The sequence below is a fragment of the Frieseomelitta varia genome, unplaced genomic scaffold (assembly GCF_011392965.1).
Source record: "Frieseomelitta varia isolate USP_RPSP 00005682 unplaced genomic scaffold, Fvar_1.2 scaffold_295, whole genome shotgun sequence".
Classification (NCBI taxonomy): Eukaryota; Metazoa; Arthropoda; class Insecta; order Hymenoptera; family Apidae; genus Frieseomelitta; species Frieseomelitta varia.
The window spans coordinates 100,253-119,602 of NW_025110029.1; the positions used below are offsets into that span (position 1 = coordinate 100,253).

The following is a 19,350-nucleotide window of genomic DNA, read 5'->3' on the forward strand; positions in this document are numbered from 1 at the left end:
ATTTCTGGTCTATGAAGCATGATATTTTGTTGATAGAGCCTTTTGTTGTATAACTACGACACACCTTCGAGACACAGAGTCAACTAAACTTTTTCATCTATCTATCGGTTGAATTCTAATCGTTTTCCATAATAGTGTATTATTATTCTATATTGCTTGGTTTATGTTATTGTACATACCTTTTGAAATAAATCTATAACTTTTCGATTGGATTTAAATCGCCGGATTGGGCTAGCCACTTCGATATATCAATATTGTTCTCCTTAAAAGAATCTTGTACGAGCCTTGTATTCAATTATCAACTTGATGATCTAGTTTCTTGACGTAAAACATATATTTTATGATACATATATATATATATATACAATGTGCATAATATAATATATATTATAAAATACATAAAATATAATATTTTAAATAGGTCTTTGATTCCATTCAATGAATGAGTATCATTCACTTATTGAATCTCAGGCAAGAACCAAAATTCTGTCATTATTTAATGTGTTTTTAATGCAATTTCTCTTTAATTTGTTCAAAATTAAGTGTATTAAAGTTCACCTCATTAACATAAATTACTTCGAATCCTTATTCTAATATTTTAATTTAAACGTTCTTTGATAAGGAATACGACGTGTTATTCAAGCAGTTATCTTTTCTTTTTGTGAAGATGGCAGTGTTTCGGAGTGAATAGCCACCGTACTTTTAAATCTATTCGATTCTGACAGCCTGTGAATATTTCACATTAATTTACAAGTAACGTCATTAGTCGTTCCAAAACATTCAGTGTAGCTTGACTTGAAAAACAGACTTAATACTACTTTAACTTGTTCACCAGAAACCAAAAAATGTTTGAAACGTGTCCTTTCAAGTGGTTTGTTCGCTACAAAAGTCGAAGCGCTTCGACCGAAATATTTCTATGTTACTTTTTATTTCTAAGAATGAAAAATAACATATTTGATTTGATATTTGCAACAAAATTAAAGATTCTAACGAATGCACATAGTTGCATCCCGTCATCTTTACATAAAGAAGTACATCTTTAAGTATCTGACCGCCACTGTCGATCGGAAATTCGAGGAAACATTATGTTGGACAACGATAATTTCGAACTCGGTAAACTCTCTATCGGTTGTGTTTATTTTTTTTTTTTTTTTTTTCGCTATTCGGTTGTTACGTCAACACATCCACTTTCAAATCCGAAAAAGTGAAAGAAAAATTCATTTACATTATACCGTGGCAGTGTCTAGGCATTACTCGTCATTGATTACATTGGTATTTCTTGCTTTTTTGTCTCTCGTTTCTCGTTGCTTGCCAGATTTCTCTTCCTTTTTTTCTTTTTTTTTTTTTTTTTTTTTTCGCAATGCGTCGAACAGTGAAGTTAGGAATGATAAACGATACCTGGAATGGAAATCGAAACGGCTCGCGCTCTTCATCTTCGGTAACAGATGAGCGGCTTTTTCTTTAGTGATTAGCTTTAAGTCATTTTTGAATGCATTTTGCTGCGCTAGCCGCTGTATTTCCAAGTTTCACAACGTAGGAAACTTGAACTGGAATTTTTAACATTTCGTTATCGTGAACATTTTCGATCTTCAGTAGAGATAACGAGGTATTTAGACAACTGAAAGCTAAATGACACGTATGTACACCTTTCAACCACACGCTGCATTCATTTTGTTCACGTTCAACAACAAGGGACAAACTAAAACGAAAAAAATGTTGGAGGTTTTTCTCCTTTTTTAAATACACAAAATTTCTAAAACAAAGTATCTTATAATTTTGTCCACTAGATCAAACTTTCCACTGATATCAATCTTATCTGTTTGCAAATTACTCGTGAGTGAAATTCGATTATAATTGACTGCTGGAAAGGAACTGCGCAAAGGAACTCTTTCTTTCCAGTGCTTAATAAAAACTTACTCGAGTACTTGCAGAGCATCGCCGATAGAGAGCAAGATCGCGACGATAAAAGTATGTCTCTTGTCTATATCGGATCTAATATCCATACGTACGTATTTCTCGCGTTCGAAAATGTTATTCGGTCCAGAGGATATCATCGCATCGAGAGCCGTTGCGACTCTTTTGTTGAAGAAGGGAAAGCAAAGACGTCGTTGGCAGCGTCGCGCAAAACTGCGCCAGGCTTCCCCGTAAACGTCGTATCTCGCATAAATATGGAAATTTTGAAAGCGCGATTCAGCCATTCGGCTCTCGTCTTTTCACGCAACACCTTCGCGTCCGCGTTACATCTCGTTCGCTCTCTCCACACGTCCGGACGATATGCAGTTCGGGAATATTCTGAAAATCTCGGCTGCACGCATCGCGTAAAGCGCTGTGCCTTGAATATTAATGATCGGAACGTTCTTTCATCCGACACGTTTCCGAGAACGCGTAGGATCCAGAGGATTTCTTCCTTCGTACGTATGATTACGATCGGCAGGTATTTGTAGGAATAATTCTTGCTCTTACAGCGGTTCGCGAGCGCCATGGTTTCGGTGAAGATCGAATCGTGAAATTGAAAATGATCGAGCGCGCGCGCGCGTGTGTGTGTAAAGACAGATGTAGCAAGAATTTCTTATTTGCGAAATGTGAAATATGAAATACTTAGAAATTTCATTTATTTGAACCAATAAAGGGACCAATTGCACAATAAAGTAGAGACTTCGATAAGTATCTCAAAATTTTTAAGACTTTCTACAAGTCAAAACGACAATTGAAAAAATTAATCATGGCTGTAAACGACTCAGATTGCTTGTGAAAAATGCAAAGAGTTAAAGTATATATTGAACAGACATCAAAAGAGTATTTGTCCAGTCAATTATCCACTATGTTAAGAAGTCTCAATATATTCAGTAGGACAATTTTTAATATTTCTTGTACAGTTGTTCACGAAAGTATTTAATATATTTCTACTTATAAAATATTTTACTTGTTATTTTATAAATATCTTGTTACTTCTAATTCTATTAATTAAACTCCCTTGCAATATTAATAAAATTTCAAGCAATTTTATTTGCTTTCATCGGAAATGCTAGTGTCCTACGGATACATCATTAACAAAGTTCTTAAGATACTTATAACCCTTTCCTTGAAAAATTACTGTGCAAGACAAGGTCTCTGATTCTACACTTCTGATCCCATTGTTCCTTTTCTATCGAGAGAAATATGTCTAATCTTACTTTCTATTTTACAGCTACCAATAAAATGCAGATTATGCTTATTGTTACAACACGTTTAGTATACCAATACGTCTGAATATACTAATTTCAATGCATTTCACATCTGTGGCTGTACAGATACTTTCTCTTTTATTTAAAAAGCTCGTAACATGAGTTCTCACTGAAATTGCATTATTTTTTTAGATGCTACAAATTTAATAATACGTAAATCCTATGCTCCGCGATTCAACCAACGAATGAACGCAAATTCTTTTTTTTTTTTTTATCAAATTGTGACACGCGACGTTTCTTTTTATGGTCGCACAGATACGCGTGTATAAAAGTTCTTCTGTAGCAAGTATTTGAATACTTTCATGAGCAGCTATACAGCTCGTGCCTTGCTCTCTGGCAGACTCCCAAAGGGGTCGGCCGCAACTTTTCAAATTCCAACTTAAACCAGTTCCCAGAGCAAAGTTTCCCCGAGTGCCATCCGAAATTATTGTTTCCTCGTGGAAGGTCAACTCGCGTTCGATTTACGCATCCGCCGGATTCAAAGCGAATTCGCCACGCTGCCGTGGAAAATTCGTGAAGATCCAACCGATTCTGCCACCCAATAGATTGCAACACGAGATTCTCCTCCCTTTGCACGAGAGCAGAACAAAGGCTTTCTTCTTTCTGGTTTTCCACTCTCCTGCTGAAAACGAAGCCCTGGCGGTACGTGTCCTTTATCGCTTGTAACAAACTGCATCGGCACGAAGGGAATGGAAAAATCCGTGCAAACAAATTACAATCACCCGGACGCGGACGAGAGATTTTCGGTCGGTGGATAATAAGCATCGACACGTGAAATCGGTCTCGTTTCTTTCGTCTGTTGTGCAACTACGAGTGCATTTCGATCTCGACGCCACGTTGCCGCTTGTATCGCGAGAACGCGGAAGCTACGAAATAGAACGCTTCCTATCGTTTCCATTCTTTGCCGTCGTCGGAGATAACTGTCACGATCCGTTCGAGAAATAAGAAAGCGTCGCGCGAGAATGTTTCCTTGCCGATTCGTGGTTACTTTCGCAGAATCTTTCCTACACCGCGCCGTGACAATAAATTAAACATGGCATTAAACATGGTTGAAGATGGAGTTTGGTTCGTTTGTTGGTCAAGGATCAATCGTTGCAGTTTATGACTCGGATTTTATGACTCGTATCCTTCAGTCAATAATTATGTCGAAAACAAGTTGATTTACTTGGAACAGAGATCACGATACACGAGAGAAACCAATGATGAAATTACTCACATTTCGGCCATTTGTTCTTTGTCTACGCGCTAACGTTAAATTTCAAATATGTTATTTAAAATTGTCAGATTGTTCGCCAGATTTTCATAGAATTCATTAGTTCGTATCTTTTTATCTAACAATTCTTCAATCGAAATATTTACAGACGTTTCTTCTCTGAATTAAACTTTGTCACTGAGATTTATTCTTGCATGCATTCAACTGCAAAATTCTTGTGCAATTTTTTTTTTCTTTTTATCATTTATCACTGTATTATTGTGATATCGTACTCTACTCGCGTGTCCTTTGCAAAGACTCGATGCAGTTAAATACATCTGCTTATATCAAATGTCGCTGATATCAGAATAATGGAAAACTTCCTCCGACAAATGCGTTTCGAAACTGTTGAATATTTCATGCGTTTTTTATCCACTAGACTGTCATAGACATGGCGAATCCTTCGAATATTCAACTAGTTTCGTACTGTATCATCTGTCTTCGACGTGCTATGAATCAGCGCTAAGTAAAAACCTCTCAATACCACGTGATCTTTCGTTATTCGATCTTCTAGTCATTTCGAAATCGGCCCATATCTCTTGTTTCACAACGATTTCTCATGGCCGATACGAATAAATTCAACGTCGTGGGAATTTATTAACGATTTAGGCGAATCGACAATCTATGACCATTCGTTTTCTTTCATTGACAGCCTGCGATATTTTCGAAAGTACAGATCGAAGATATCTCGCGAAATTCAATCAAACGATAATATCTATTATCGGAATTCTGGAAGAAATTGCAACTGAATCTGACTGAATAAAATGAGGAAATTTGTGGGAAGACAATTGGACAATAGCAACAATTAGAAATTTTTTAAAGTCAGAAAAATGTATCTCTATTGTAGTGGCTTGCTATAAATTTAAACTTGGAACTCTAAAGGTATGGAACATTTTGACGCAACAAATTTATTCAAGAGGCAACAACTCAAGAAAGTTAATCCATGAAGAAAAAATTAACATACTCGTCGAGTAACTTGCAATCAGTTAATTCAAAGTCTGAGATCAACATCAATCGCACACAAGATTAGTTGATTTTCAACTTTTTTTTTCACACAATTATTTCATTTATTTCTCCAAAATTCCATCCAGTTCCTAATTAAACAAAAAAAAAAAAAAAAAAGATCAACTGCTGTGACTACAAATTGAAGAAAGAAAATTTCATACGGTGATTTATTCGTAGCAATTCGCAATTATGGAATGATATTGGACAGCCATTGTAGGAACGATAGATCAGGTGTATGGGTGCGTCGATCCTTATCCAGAAAATCGTGAAAATAGAGGTAGTTTCGCGCATGGAGATGTAACGTATCCAGAGGGGGACGTCATCGACTTAAACGGCTGATCCCGTTATAAATTTCAGATTTGTTACCCGATTGCTCCATATTTTCTCGGCGATCAGACGGGGAGAGAAAGGGGCTGTCTCGTATCGGTGACGTAACAACACCGTAAATTGCGCATTGATATATCACCTGGTTTGGATATTGCGGTGACTGGCGTTATTTGTCGCCTTGATCTATGAGAATCTTCCCGCATCGCAGTGAAAAACACCGACGGGCCTGCGCCCGTAGGTAAATATATTTGGCGCTAACGTTTTTATCCACGATCGCGAATATTCTATCAAATGTACCGTCCGACTCGGCCATTTTTATTTTCCATTTCCAATTTCATCGATATTAGCAACTCTAACTCTTGCTAAATCTTGTTCGTAAACGTGAATTATAATACCTTGTTGAACAATTACATTTAATATCGTTTGTATAATTCAATTAATTATTTCAATTATTTTAATACTGTTACATTAATCAATTAGTTTCTTATATATTACCTATGGTTTCTGTATGTAAGCACTTGTACGTGAGAATAAATTCGAACATATTACGTTCGGTTTATTAAGAATTGTTGTATTATTTTCAAATAATACGATAAAGATTGAAACAACTTTATTCCACTTATTTCTCTCATTCTCGCGCGCAGAGTAATCTCGTCGAGCTGCGCCCAGTTCGGATTTAATCGAATCGAAATATAATTAAAGAAATCTTCAAACTCGATTTTCTTAGAAACGAAGTATCAAATGGAAAAATTCCATCCCTTCCTTTCGATTTACCTTTCCACGGAGAATTAACTCCGATCCTGTTGACGCGATTACGGAAACACTCTTCGAAGAGTAAAATGGGGGAAAGTATCGCAGTTTTTCAATGATGCATTTTATCACAAAGTATGGTATACATAATTCGAGATGCTTAAAATATAATTAGCTCATTTATTAGAGTTTCAAAGACAGTATTTATTAGAGCTTCAAAGAAATATATCAAAAGGTATTACGCTTAAAGATGAATTGCAGTATTGATTTGTTACGCGTTCCTCATTCAGAATTAAATTTTCTTTAAATTTTTCGAATATTTCGCCTAAATTAGCTCGCAGAAAGCGTCACTGCCGCATCGCCAGTAACGAGCCATCACGGCTTTTCAATTAGCTTTTTAAAAAACTTCGTCGTCGAATCGGCTTTTAAGAGCGGGCACCAGCGATCGGTCAATAGTTGACCCAAAAGACGCTGAAAAATATTGTCGGACGGCTCTAACTGTAGGCACTCGGCTGGAAATTTGCAGATAATCTCAAGTATTACAATCGGGACAGTGCTCAAACAGTAACAAACTGTCCGAGCACAAGAAAAATGTGAAGATGTCAGCGGACGACTTTCCATTAGATTGACCAAAGCCTCCTTTCGTGACTCAAATTCATGACCGTGTTCTGGTAGCTGTTGATGTTACTTTCAATGTAAAGGAGAAAAATAAAAATAGAGGAGTTCGCCAATGAAAAAACGAATAATTTTCCTCGTTTTTTTCTTAAAAAAGAAATTAATAGAATATTGTTAATTGTCGATTTCTTGAATGAAATAAGTCTTAAATTATAGTAATAAAATGATTGTACTATGTGCATTGTTGTATACTTTGATGTACAATATATTTTAATTTATTTAATTTAATTTAATTGTACGTTATATTGTAATATATTAATATTGTATATTATAATATAATATAATATTATAACATTATATAATATAATATTATAATATTATATTGTAATATATTAATATTGTATATTATAATATTATATATTATAATATTATAATGTTACATTGTAATATATTAATATTGTATATTATAATATTATATATTATAATATAATAATATGATATGTAAAAATATTTGCATAATCTAATTATATAATTCCTATATTTATATAATCATAAAAAATTATACAACTCGAAAAATTTGTAATTCATTGTGTAATGATTATTATAATATAGATGACTGCAATATGGTAATTTCTTGAACGAGATAATTCGTTTTCGTCGACAAAGTCAATCGATTCTGAAGCGTCAACGTAATTTGGAACGCTTGGTTTATCAGCCTCGCTGTTCTCTTTCAATCGGACAGCCTAATTATATCGTTGTTGGAGGAACCTAACTTCGGAGATGATTGATCTTGCCTCGACGACACTCCTTTTGTACTGAATTCTCTTGGGTTAGTCGGCTGTTCGCGATGTAACCAACTTACTGCATTAAATTAGACCACGACTTTAATTAATTAGACGCCATAAAGGATAATCCATCTTTATACGCATTGAAGTAACCATGTTGCTGTGGTTTCTCTCCCTATGCAGACACGTATGTACATGCATGTATTTAACTGCTTTGAAAATTAGGAAGACGTAAATTCCAGCAGGAAGCTGTTCTCTCGATGAAGTTAGTTAAATATAATTTATGTAATGAATCAACAAAAATATTAATTAGAATTAGAATAGAAAAATGTATAAATCATTGTGGAACGTTATAATGCCAATTGTTATTTGCTTTAAACGCGTAACGAGACGTGACACTTGTGATCAAACTCGACCAAACTCGATCAAACGAATATCGATATTTCTTTGAATCTTTCAATGCGAGATAGCGTTTTCTATCAATACAACAAACGTAAAAGAACAAACAATGAAAGAAAGAAACTTTCGTGTTCTTATTTTTTTCTTTTTTCTCTTTGGCATTTTCGTTGCCACGTCTCCACCACGGAGCACTTACTCGTAAGTGTTTTAGCAGAGCTGTTATTCCGGAATGAACTTCCAGTCCGTTAAAGATCCGAGAGAGGGGAAAAAAGTTAACTGTGCCGACCGAATCAGCCACTCCGAGAGAATTTGATCCTTTTACAGAGTAGAAGAACGGCGACCGATAATCCGTTCAAGTAACGATCCTCTCCTCTCGCACGGTCAAAGTACGGATGATGGATCGATCGTCAGCTTTCCTAAATTAACGCGATCAAATTTACACCAGCGCGGTCGTGGTTACGCCTCGAGCTTTTTTCTATTAGTCAAAGATTTCGAACGATCTAAAATGCAACGAACGAGTGAATTTGATCGTTTGAACGTTCGGAGTAGTTTTAAAATATTGTTAACGAGTGACAGAGTGATAATTCTTAAATCTACTATCGTGGGATGATAATTTATGTCAGATTAATAAAATTTTGAGTACAGTAGAAATTCGTTCGTACGAACACCATTTGTTTGGACCGAATTTTAATCAACGATTAAATTTTAATCGATAAAATCCTATACCGATTAAACCGATATTGTCGATTTGAATCTGAACTATAAAATTATATGAACGAAAAATCGCTGGTAAAGAAGAGCTCCTATTATATAAACTATTTATCTCCTAGCAGGTTCATATGAACCAAGTTTCATTATTTAATCCTTTATAGATTGCTTGACATATCTATATTCTGAATAGTACATATTATACATAAATATCATACGAACATAGTCAGTTCGTTGCTTTCAACATTTTCTTTAACCGACACAAGAAAAGTAACGTTGACGTACTGCATATATGTACATACGTACACGTACAATTATACACATTGTTCAACATTCGTGTGTAGCCCTTTAGGCTACGGTTATACTGAATGCAACGAACTATTTGCAACGGATCGAACGGGGAATCGAAATCAAACCGATTTGATCGACTTACGTACATGGATGAATATGCACGCATGTACCATGAGAGCATTTGATTCGTTCGTTCGTATATACAAGTCGGTACATCAAATCGGTTTGATCCTTCGTTCGTTGAGATTAGTTCATCGCATTTGTTGTTAGTATAACTTTAGTGTTACAGTAAAGATACTGTGAACAAATTTAAATCGCAGCATACAACTTAGAAATATTCAGTATAAACTATAACTGATCAAGAATAAGTTAAGCTAGAAAGTTGTTTGTGTGACAATTACATTTAATTGCTCGATTTTGTCAATCGGTTCAACGATTGGTCACACCCGAAGCTGCTCACTATATTTTTATCACTCTCACTTGCACGAAATCAGATGCTCTTATCGCTCACTTGTATCACGCTCACTTGTACGATATCAGATGCTCTTATCGCGCGATCGAACGTAAATCACGATCGTTTCACAGCGAGATCCTGCGGCACCTTTAAATGCAACGTTACGTCTTTGAAAGCAGGTCTATCCAGGTATTTGTACAGCATGGTTCGCAAGGTATTTGCGGTATTGCAACGCGGGTCAAAGAGAAATTGAAACGCCAAGCGTAAACCACATTAGTCGTGTATGACTCGTCAGCGGAGCTGTAATACTGCGTTGTTAAATAAACCTAATTCAAGCCATCAAATATTGAACGCCGCACGCGAACGTCTGCGATTTGATGCTGGCTGGCTGGCTGGCTGGTACGTGAATTCTTTGAATTAGAAATGAACGTAACACACAGAGGGTATTCCTCGCCCGTTATTGACTTTTCTTCGACGGGTTTTCATTATTCCGGTTATCTCGTGCGTTGCGTGCTTATTTCCGCCGGGTCCCTACTATCGAAATCCGCGTGTATTTGCCCAGCTTTTGAATCACAAAAGCTCGCGAAAATTACGTTCAACTTACTTGCCGGCGAGTTTACGTTGCGGCAGTTTTCGATCAAGTGTTATCGGAGAGCTTCAAAGCAGCCGGAATTTCATCGGTCTGCTGTTTTTCTTCTATTCGTTTCCCGACTCGTTTCTTAGGAAATAGGAAAAACGAGCAAAAAAAAAAAAAAATGGGTTCCGCGTTTTTTTCTCCCCACGCTTTTGATCCCTTGATTTTTCAATTGAATCCGATATCAAACGACAGTTTAGGAAGTCTAATTGCAAGTAGGTCGAAGAAGTTCGTGTCCATTAACCCAGATGCTGCGTTCATTCAAGATCCACAAGAAGTTGCAATTTATGTTAATGGGACTGAATTTTTAACACCATTTTTTACGTTGGTCGGATAATTTGGAAAAATAACCATTAACGAAGAATTTGAACTTAGATTTTTCGAAATTCACAGTGATAATCGAAATTGCAATTTGTCAATTACTATAAAGATACATGTTTATGACTTGTTAACTATGAAAAATTTAAATTAGAATTTCACATAGCAGCCAAACTCCTAGGAAAAGATTTTCTCGAATCGTGACAATATATTTTTAGAAACTTTGAAATATCAAAAGAAATATCTTTATTTATTTTATTATTTCATTATATAAATGCTGATCAATTTTTGTATTAATTTCACTTTAATTTAATTTGTATATTAAGTTCTTCATCTGAAAATTTATATATATATGTATGTACATAATTAAACATCTAGCTGTATATTATCTTTATACAACCATAAGAAACCTAACATTACGGAAGTTAATGGTATGGAGAACTTGAAAATTTTCTATCATCGCGAGCTATCAGTTGATACTAAATTCAATTTCAAAATCGAGGGACCAGACGATTTTTTGAAACACTCTTTAATACATTTCTATCTGCAGGTTGTGCAATACCATTCCACGATATAAACCCCGAAAGGTCTTTTGCCTTTACAAGGCAATAGTTTTCGAAAGAGCGAGTTCTACATTCAACGGACATGTTTCCTTACTTTCCGGCGGATTAAGTCCACATTTGCTAGACGCGCGTATACACGTCGAAGAGGAAAAGTACAATCACCTCCTCCTTCACTAGTAGATTACGCTTCTTCCATAAAAAGCGAATCGTTGTATCTCTGTAACGAAACGTTCCAGTCGACGTTCCGAATCGAAAATTCTCAGTCCGAGCGAAATTTGCTGGATTTCACTGGCAGCCATAAATATAAAACACGTGCAAACATGAATTTGGAATTACAAGCAATAAATTCATTATCGTATAAATTGATATCGTATAAATAAATGTGTTTTGCGGAGAATGTAAAATACAGAATATTACGACATCGTTTTGACGGAATTTATACATTTAGCTTTTCTCAACGCGAAATGGGAGTAACGTACGATGAATCGTAATTTAATTGAATACTTCTTGGTAACATTCTCTAATAATAACGAGATGCAAATTATAAATTATTCATATCAATTATTCAATTTCAATAACTTGCAACCGTAACTAAAAATTCGTAAGCAACGATCAGTAACACGTACTAATGTTCGATGCTCATTATTATAAATGTTGTAATTGTCTCATCTAAAACACTTGCATTTTTTAAACGAAACTGTACCGAGTTCAAAAATTCTAAAACTGTAACAAAACTATTTTTTTTTTTTTTTTACGTCATTTAAAATAGGCGAAGCATTACAACCAGTTTGAAGTAAACCAAGCTCAATTTTTAAGATTACTTTTATAAGTCAGAACGATCATTAATTATCAGGTTCAACTTTTACCTGGTAATTACAAACTTCCATGCAATAGTCACACACTTCTATAGTCATATTTAGCTACATTTTCTGATTTATTTTATTTCAATAGCTTAACTATGTCAACTGAATATTGAATAAAAAAAGGAACTAGGATTTGCAATTAAGTCTACTATAACATGTGATAAGTTAGATTTAAGAGAGCATTCATCCTATATTTTCTGTTTCTTTTCAAAAGAATAGTTTCTTCCTTCTCTTAGAAGATATCAGTAATCGTTAAATCAATTTTACATTATCGTTGGTACATGAATAGCAATGTTTCTGCAAATTAACTTTTATTGTTGTTCCATCATTTATGCCAAAAGAGGTTTCCCGTATATTTGAACAAATTAAATCAAATCAAATTAAATTAAATTAAATTAAATTGACGGCCGACACTGCATTGTAAATAATACCGTGTATAACCAGCAAAATTTCATTACAATATATTACATCCAATAACTTTCATTATATTATATTACGCACACCACATCGCTATAGATATATCGTAACTTACTGCTGTAAATGGTCTCGTAGACTACTAATATTTATTATCACCTACGTATGTAAAGTTGTGACACACAACAAGAGCATCCGTCTCTTCTAAAATTATCACTAACGATAATATCTCCTCGAATTAATTCCCCTCCATTCTCCAGTCGTTTACTTTTCCCTGTTTACTCGAACAACAAATTAAATCAAAATTGCAATATCCAAGTAAACAATGGATCGACTGCACAACAGTGTGCCTTGTTCAAAATTTCGCGAATAATTCCGCGTATCTGGTAGTTTCGAATCTCGCCTCTCGTACCTACGTAATTGCGTTCGTACGCACGTATTCACAAACGAGCTTACTTCCGCGGGCATCCGGGCATTTTTAGGACGGTGCACCGTTTCTTGCGCTCCGCGAGAACGAATCTGTTTTTTTTTTTTCTTCTACTTTTCTTCTTTTTTCCAGCGAGCGAAACAAATCCGGGACGAGGCACGACGGAGAGAACAAACTACGAAAGAAGTTGCGGAAGCAAAACGCGGCAAATTATTAACGGTGGTGGTTTCGCGCGAGTGGAGAGTTTCACCCGCGTGAATTCGTCGTTTCCTCGGGAATCCCCGTGAAATGAAATAACCGCCGGTCTGTAAACTATGGTTCCATTTGCCAGAAACGCAGGCTGAGCTAACGCAGTTAGGAACGTCACATCATCGTGTCATTACGTTGTGTGTAGCCCAGCGAGAGAGAGAGAGAGAGAGAGAGAGAGAGAGAGAGAGAGAACAGACGCTGGCGCATGGCAGATAGCGCTGGATATTACGATCGTGACACGCTATACCCGGGCCGATACCCGGGCGAACACGCGCCGAATGTAACTACAACTTTCGGATAAACGTATTTACCGTTGGCAAATGTCGAGTTTGCGTTGAAAATCAGAGGAACCGAGGAACCTTCCCTCCCAACCCCATCGTCGTCCTAAGCCAATTTCGCTTGGCTTAGCGCGCTTTCTGCGAGAGAGAGAGAGAGAGAGAGAGAGAGAGCCACGCCGGTCGCCTCGATTTTCAAACCTTCTTTCCTCCCGTGGAATTTCAATATCTCTTTTCCGAAGGTTGCTTACAAAGGAAATCGACAAACATTGATAATCCAGAGGGACGTCAAAGCGAAAATATATTTACGAGGTAAAATCCGTTCGTTTCCGGTTTCGAACGGGGAACTCTACTCCCGTAGTTCGATGTTTTATTTATCGACTCGCAGTTTAATGGGCTCTGATAGCCAGGGCTGTCGAGATTTCGAAAATTTATTCAGGCAACAACCTCCGCGAGCGGAGGGGTCCCTCGCGGTCGCCGAGGGAAATTGTTTCGAAAAGAGACCGGCGAAACGTGTACAATTTGGCGAGCGCTGCTAGTTTCAATATTTATGAGTTAAGAGTTTATCCCCTTTAGAGGAGAGGACCTCTTTGAAAGTTGTGGCAACACCGACGGCGAATGGAAATAGAAAGAAGTTCGCCCGCCGCGTTTTGTTAACGTGGTGCATACGCGCGAGCAGTTTCGCGCGAACACTATTTTTCACTGGGAAATGGGACCGATGTTACATTATCGAATACACGTAACTTCACGCTCGGCTTTCTTGTGTGAAATTTTACACAATCCAATGGAAGCACAATGTAATACTCGTTACAACGAAACACAACAAACAGAAGCTTACTAACAATTTTCAAAACTTGCTCCGATAATAAGAACCGATGTTTGAATAATAAAAGTTATAATGATCCTACCTTAAGAGATAAAGGCTGAGATACAGAAAGAAGACGAAGAATAATAGTTAAATGAAAGAGACGGATGTTATTACAAGGCGTTAGAAATGACATCGAAGCAATTAAAAAATCGTGAAAAAAGATCTCATCTGTGTTGAACTTGTTGACTGACAAATAATACATTTATGAGATTGGATTCCCTACATAATACAGTATAGCACCGTGTTATTAGATGATCTGGTAATCTGTAGATTTTCGACAGTTTACCAGAATTTCAGGATAACTATTATCCAGACATTGCATACGATGTATCGATATTAATTGTTGAAAATATCCAGTTTACAGATTCGATCCATGTGTCTAGTGAGACTCATTCGATATCCAAATCTAAATAACTCTGACATGGAGATCTAATGACTGAACTTTAAATGGGAACGAACATGCAACAATTTAATAGCGTCGATGTTAGAACAAAACATTTAGACACTCTGTTAACGTGATCTAAACGTAATCGTTCGCAAGCTCGGTTACGTATATATATACGCGCGGTAAAAATTTTCCAGTCAAAAGATCAGGCTGCATTCGCGCGGTATTTATTAAACGGGAGATATTAAGCGGGAATTAATAAAACGATGGACAGAGAGGATCGAGAGGAGAGCATTGTAAAAAGTCGGACGAGCGGAATATTCGGTTCGGCGAGCTTTCGCTGTCGCGCAGATAGTAGTACACGTATAGCCGGTGTGACGGTACACAGGTGCTTTTTAAAACGGCGCGCGAGCGACCACGTTGTTAGCTGGCCGCAACAACATTTGCAAATTTGCCAGGGATCATTGTTTTCTGCAATACGTTTTTATCTGTCCACGGACGAGCCACGCCCGCACGAGTTAACGTTAGTTTCCACTTTTTGATTTCTCCGCGGCTCTCCGCGCCGCCGCTCTTTCCCTCTCGTTGCGCGCGTTTCCACGTTCCCGGCGTTTAGAGCTTTGGAGCGTCGTCCCTCTCCGCCCCCCAACCGGATCTACCAACTTTAACGAAAAAAATTTTATGACACGCGAGTCACTGGCGCGAGAACAAAATGTTTCGTGCATGCGACCAACTTGGCTACTTCAAAAAAGAACTGCTCCTGGATTTTTTAATTACGTTTACTGCTGGCTGGCTGGCTGGCCAGGCAACGTGACTTTTGGAATTACCGCGCTCCGTTCTCGAGTGGCAAAAGTGTTCACACTGGCGCACGTAATCCTCTTTTGGAGCTATTGCTTGGATCTACGGAGTAGCTGACTGCGAGCACTCGAAACGATCATTGTGACTCGAATTTAATGCATTATTTGATTTTTGTTATACATCTAAATTCAAATTTAGAAAGAATAAATCGGAGAACATCGTGATAATATACGAAGAAAGGTTGTTGAACGTACACTGTCACCTTACGTTCAACATATAATGTTCCATTTAAAAAAAAAATTGGATTGGTATTGAAATTTTCCCCGCTATATCAGATACCATGCCAAACAACTTTTGTTAATACTTAAAAGATATATTTCAGTGCATTCGGATGAAACAGACATTACAATCTTTCGATTAAATCGTAGAGAAAATTTCGGTGATAATGCGAAAATTATATTAACAAGAATTAACAAAACTATAAAGACACGCCGCGGTGAGAATAGATAGTGAGCAGTCGCGTGTAGTTGACCAGGGAAATAGGGAAATTCTAATTAACGTGAGATGAACGCGAGCATTTTACTCTCGATAAATCGCACGAGCGTGCACGCACTCGACAACAGAATGAACAGACGTACTACAAAGAATCAATGACAAAAAGTAATTAAACAGCAGAACAAGCAAATAATAGCAAGATATATCGCTGTTTTATTTTTCCGGGCTGGGCAATAAATTAAACGACGGATCAATTTCCTCGTCTATTTGCAATTAGTCTATTTTTTAGCACGTACTGAGTTCCAGCGCGAATCGATTGACTTTCGAATAAAAGGATTTACGGTAGCGAGCACTCTGCCTGCGGAAATTCGAAGAATAGCTTAACCACTTGAAGACCTCCATTGTATGCAAAATGTCTTTTATCTCGAGTTAACTTGGACATGTTGTACGGATTTAATTCACACGAAATCGCGTAGTCAAATATTTCCTTTCTGTTTTCCCGGCAACAGATCGAACTATTTGTTTCGATTTATTTTTTAAATAATCCTAAACATATTATTCGAAATTTGTAGTTTGGACGAAATCCGTGTAACAGATATTAATGGATTAGAAATCTTTGTTTTCAATACAAGTAATTGTACATGGAAGCTTGGAGTAGCCTTTAACTATTTAGGCGAAACCAGTGAAATAAGAATATTTTAACTATTTTTATTTTCTTACAGCTTCGTTGCTCTTTTTACTTCCTCCATCTCTTTCTTTCTCTTTTGCAGCGTTTTTAACCATTCTTTTACTCTTCGTCTTTCCTCCCCCTTTATTTTAAGTACTCTCTCTGTCTCCTCTATTGAACACATTACTCTCTTACTAAACTGACGATGGAAAAAAGAAAACAAATGATTTTTGTGAAACAAGTTCATCTTCAAGTGGTTAGATGGTATTTACGAAGCCGAGTTGCCTTCTTTTACAAGGACAGCTTCTGTTTGATCACGAGCTCAATGGACGAGAAGAGAAACGCTCTCTTATCGCGGCGCGTCTAAGCGTTTCAAAGTATATATATAAATTGTGCATCGACTTACCGTGCAACAGTATCGAGAAGAAGAAAATGCAGATCATCTTGGCCAGAGCAGGCGCCGCGCACCAAGCGCTCCCATTGCCACCATACCGTAAATCCACTCGTAGCGCCTTCACGGTCCATCGTTTCCGGTACATTTCGCGATACCAGCCTCAAAGTCGTGCCAGCTCGAGCGCAGCGATATATCTTCCCTGCCAACAATAAACAGAAATTCACTCGCAGCTCAGGATCGTTGCTGTCCGCGAATCTCCACGCTTTTATTATCCTTTTCATCCGTCGATACGTTTCTCTTGACCAACCAAAATCACTCGCATTTTCTACTTTTATTTGGATCAGTTTTATTAGGGCATTAGGTCGTTGCGTATGAAATAACCGATTTCAAGAACGAAGGCCAAACGATGATCAACCTATTCCGAGTTGTATCGATTCATTTTCTTTGCAATTCTCTTTCAATTTACAAAAGGCTATTTTCGGAGAAAAAATATAATCTGCCATTGAAGAAGTTAGATTCGGAAAAAATCAACAATGTTCAACTTAAAATAATTGTAAAATAATTATGATATCAATAATATTCTCAAAAAAAAAAGATAAACCAACTGAAGGCTAGAGATTTTATAAAAAAATTCGATCATTTCTCATTCGCAACAACCTGATTCGCCATTTTCATATCTCTCCTGCTCCGTTCTTACCGATTTTAATTTACACGAACAACCTTTTCAACGTGATTATTCCCGACATTGATTAACTACTAATTTGTTCATTTGCAAATCCTAGATAGCGTTACGCGCGTTCGTTAAGCTATTAAATTTATCCCTGTATTAATGGAAAATAAATGCTCTGCAATCGAATGTAATAATGGGCATTTGCGAACCGTGTAGATTACAGCAATATGTACAATAATAATATTTGTTACACAATTTGCAGACTGGCCAGAAGAGATGGAAGGACTGCCAATGCGTAAAACGGCGCGACAAACAATTTCACAATGTTTACAATTCCGATTATCTATTCGTGGATTTATTATCGGCCGGTTATTACATGGTAATAATCAGCTCGTTGTATGAACAAGCCGATTGACGTATCTGCGAGACCGGCCTGCACACGTAAATTGACCTCGAATACATATGTATAACTCCGTCGGCCAGATAATCGCTTAAAAGAGCGGTCGCTTTAAACGTACGCGAAAACTGTTTAGCCTTGTTTCAACGTTTTATAGCGATACGCATTTAACCAAAGCGCTTGTCATCGAAAATTTATCTCTTCCGATGTGGGAAAATTGGTAAACGCGCAACCGACCGAATTTCTGATGGACAGAAAAGAGCCTGCTTTCTCTTTATCTCTAATAATCCGATCAATTATTCAATCAAGCTCGAATCGAGATCAAGTGGAATCGCCGATTTTCAAACGATTTGTTAAATAACGAATTGTTTTGCATATCTACTTGGTCGTGCTTCAAAATAACACAATGTGAGTTTGTACATCTTATTGTCATCCAAATTATTATATATCTTGAAAGTCTTGAGAACTGCAATAAAGTTTGGTGATGTGATGAGTATTCGGTACCTTGCAAGCTAATATAAAATTATAAAACATAGCTATTAATGAAAATCGAGAAAATTCGAGTCATTAAATGCCCATATTCTGAAAACTTTCAAGATGATTAAATTTTTCAAGAGTTATCTTATCAAGATTCGATTTGTTTTCCGCTTGTCATCGAAAAATTTATCTCTTCGAATAGGAAAATTGGTAAACGCGTAACAGACAAATGTCAAATAATAGAAAAAGTAGTAGTAATTTATCTTCTCCCGCTTCTTTCCAAGTGATTATTCAATCAAAATCGAAATCGAAATTCTACGCGGCGTAGCGCTCTGACTAATCGCTACAACTTCGAGACGTCTGTCGAGATCACCTGATCGCATAATTGGCAGGATTAATCGCGTGCACGTGTTATACGAGGCTTGACGTATTAATTTTGCACCCCGGCCGTGGTACTGTGTAAATTTCGCTCAAAATTTCCGGCCGTCCTTCTACGACCGGAACTTGAAATCGAATTTGTTCATCAACATCGAATAAACAGCTACCGCTTCGAATTTACTACGGCCTGTTGATTCCGATCCCTCTTACTATATGAACATCAATAGCTATCGTTGCATGCGTCTCCTTTTGATCGATGAATGTGCCCGCT

The 19,350-nt window shown here is 36.9% G+C and overlaps 1 protein-coding gene across 3 annotated transcripts in view; it reads right to left on the reverse strand.

Annotated features, from left to right (window-relative positions):
- The window catches only part of LOC122529578 (zwei Ig domain protein zig-8-like), a 119,666-nt gene that overhangs the window by 97,724 nt on the left and 2,592 nt on the right, over positions 1 to 19,350 (reverse strand). For 2 of the 3 annotated variants that reach the window (XM_043655841.1, XM_043655839.1), the window contains exon 2: positions 17,170 to 17,356. In XM_043655841.1, coding sequence (XP_043511776.1) covers positions 17,170 to 17,302 — 133 coding nt within the window. In that variant the 5' untranslated portion in view covers positions 17,303 to 17,356. Of the gene's footprint in view, positions 1 to 17,169; positions 17,357 to 17,854; positions 17,907 to 19,350 lie in introns of those variants that run through there. The other variant, XM_043655842.1, reaches the window with a different exon arrangement.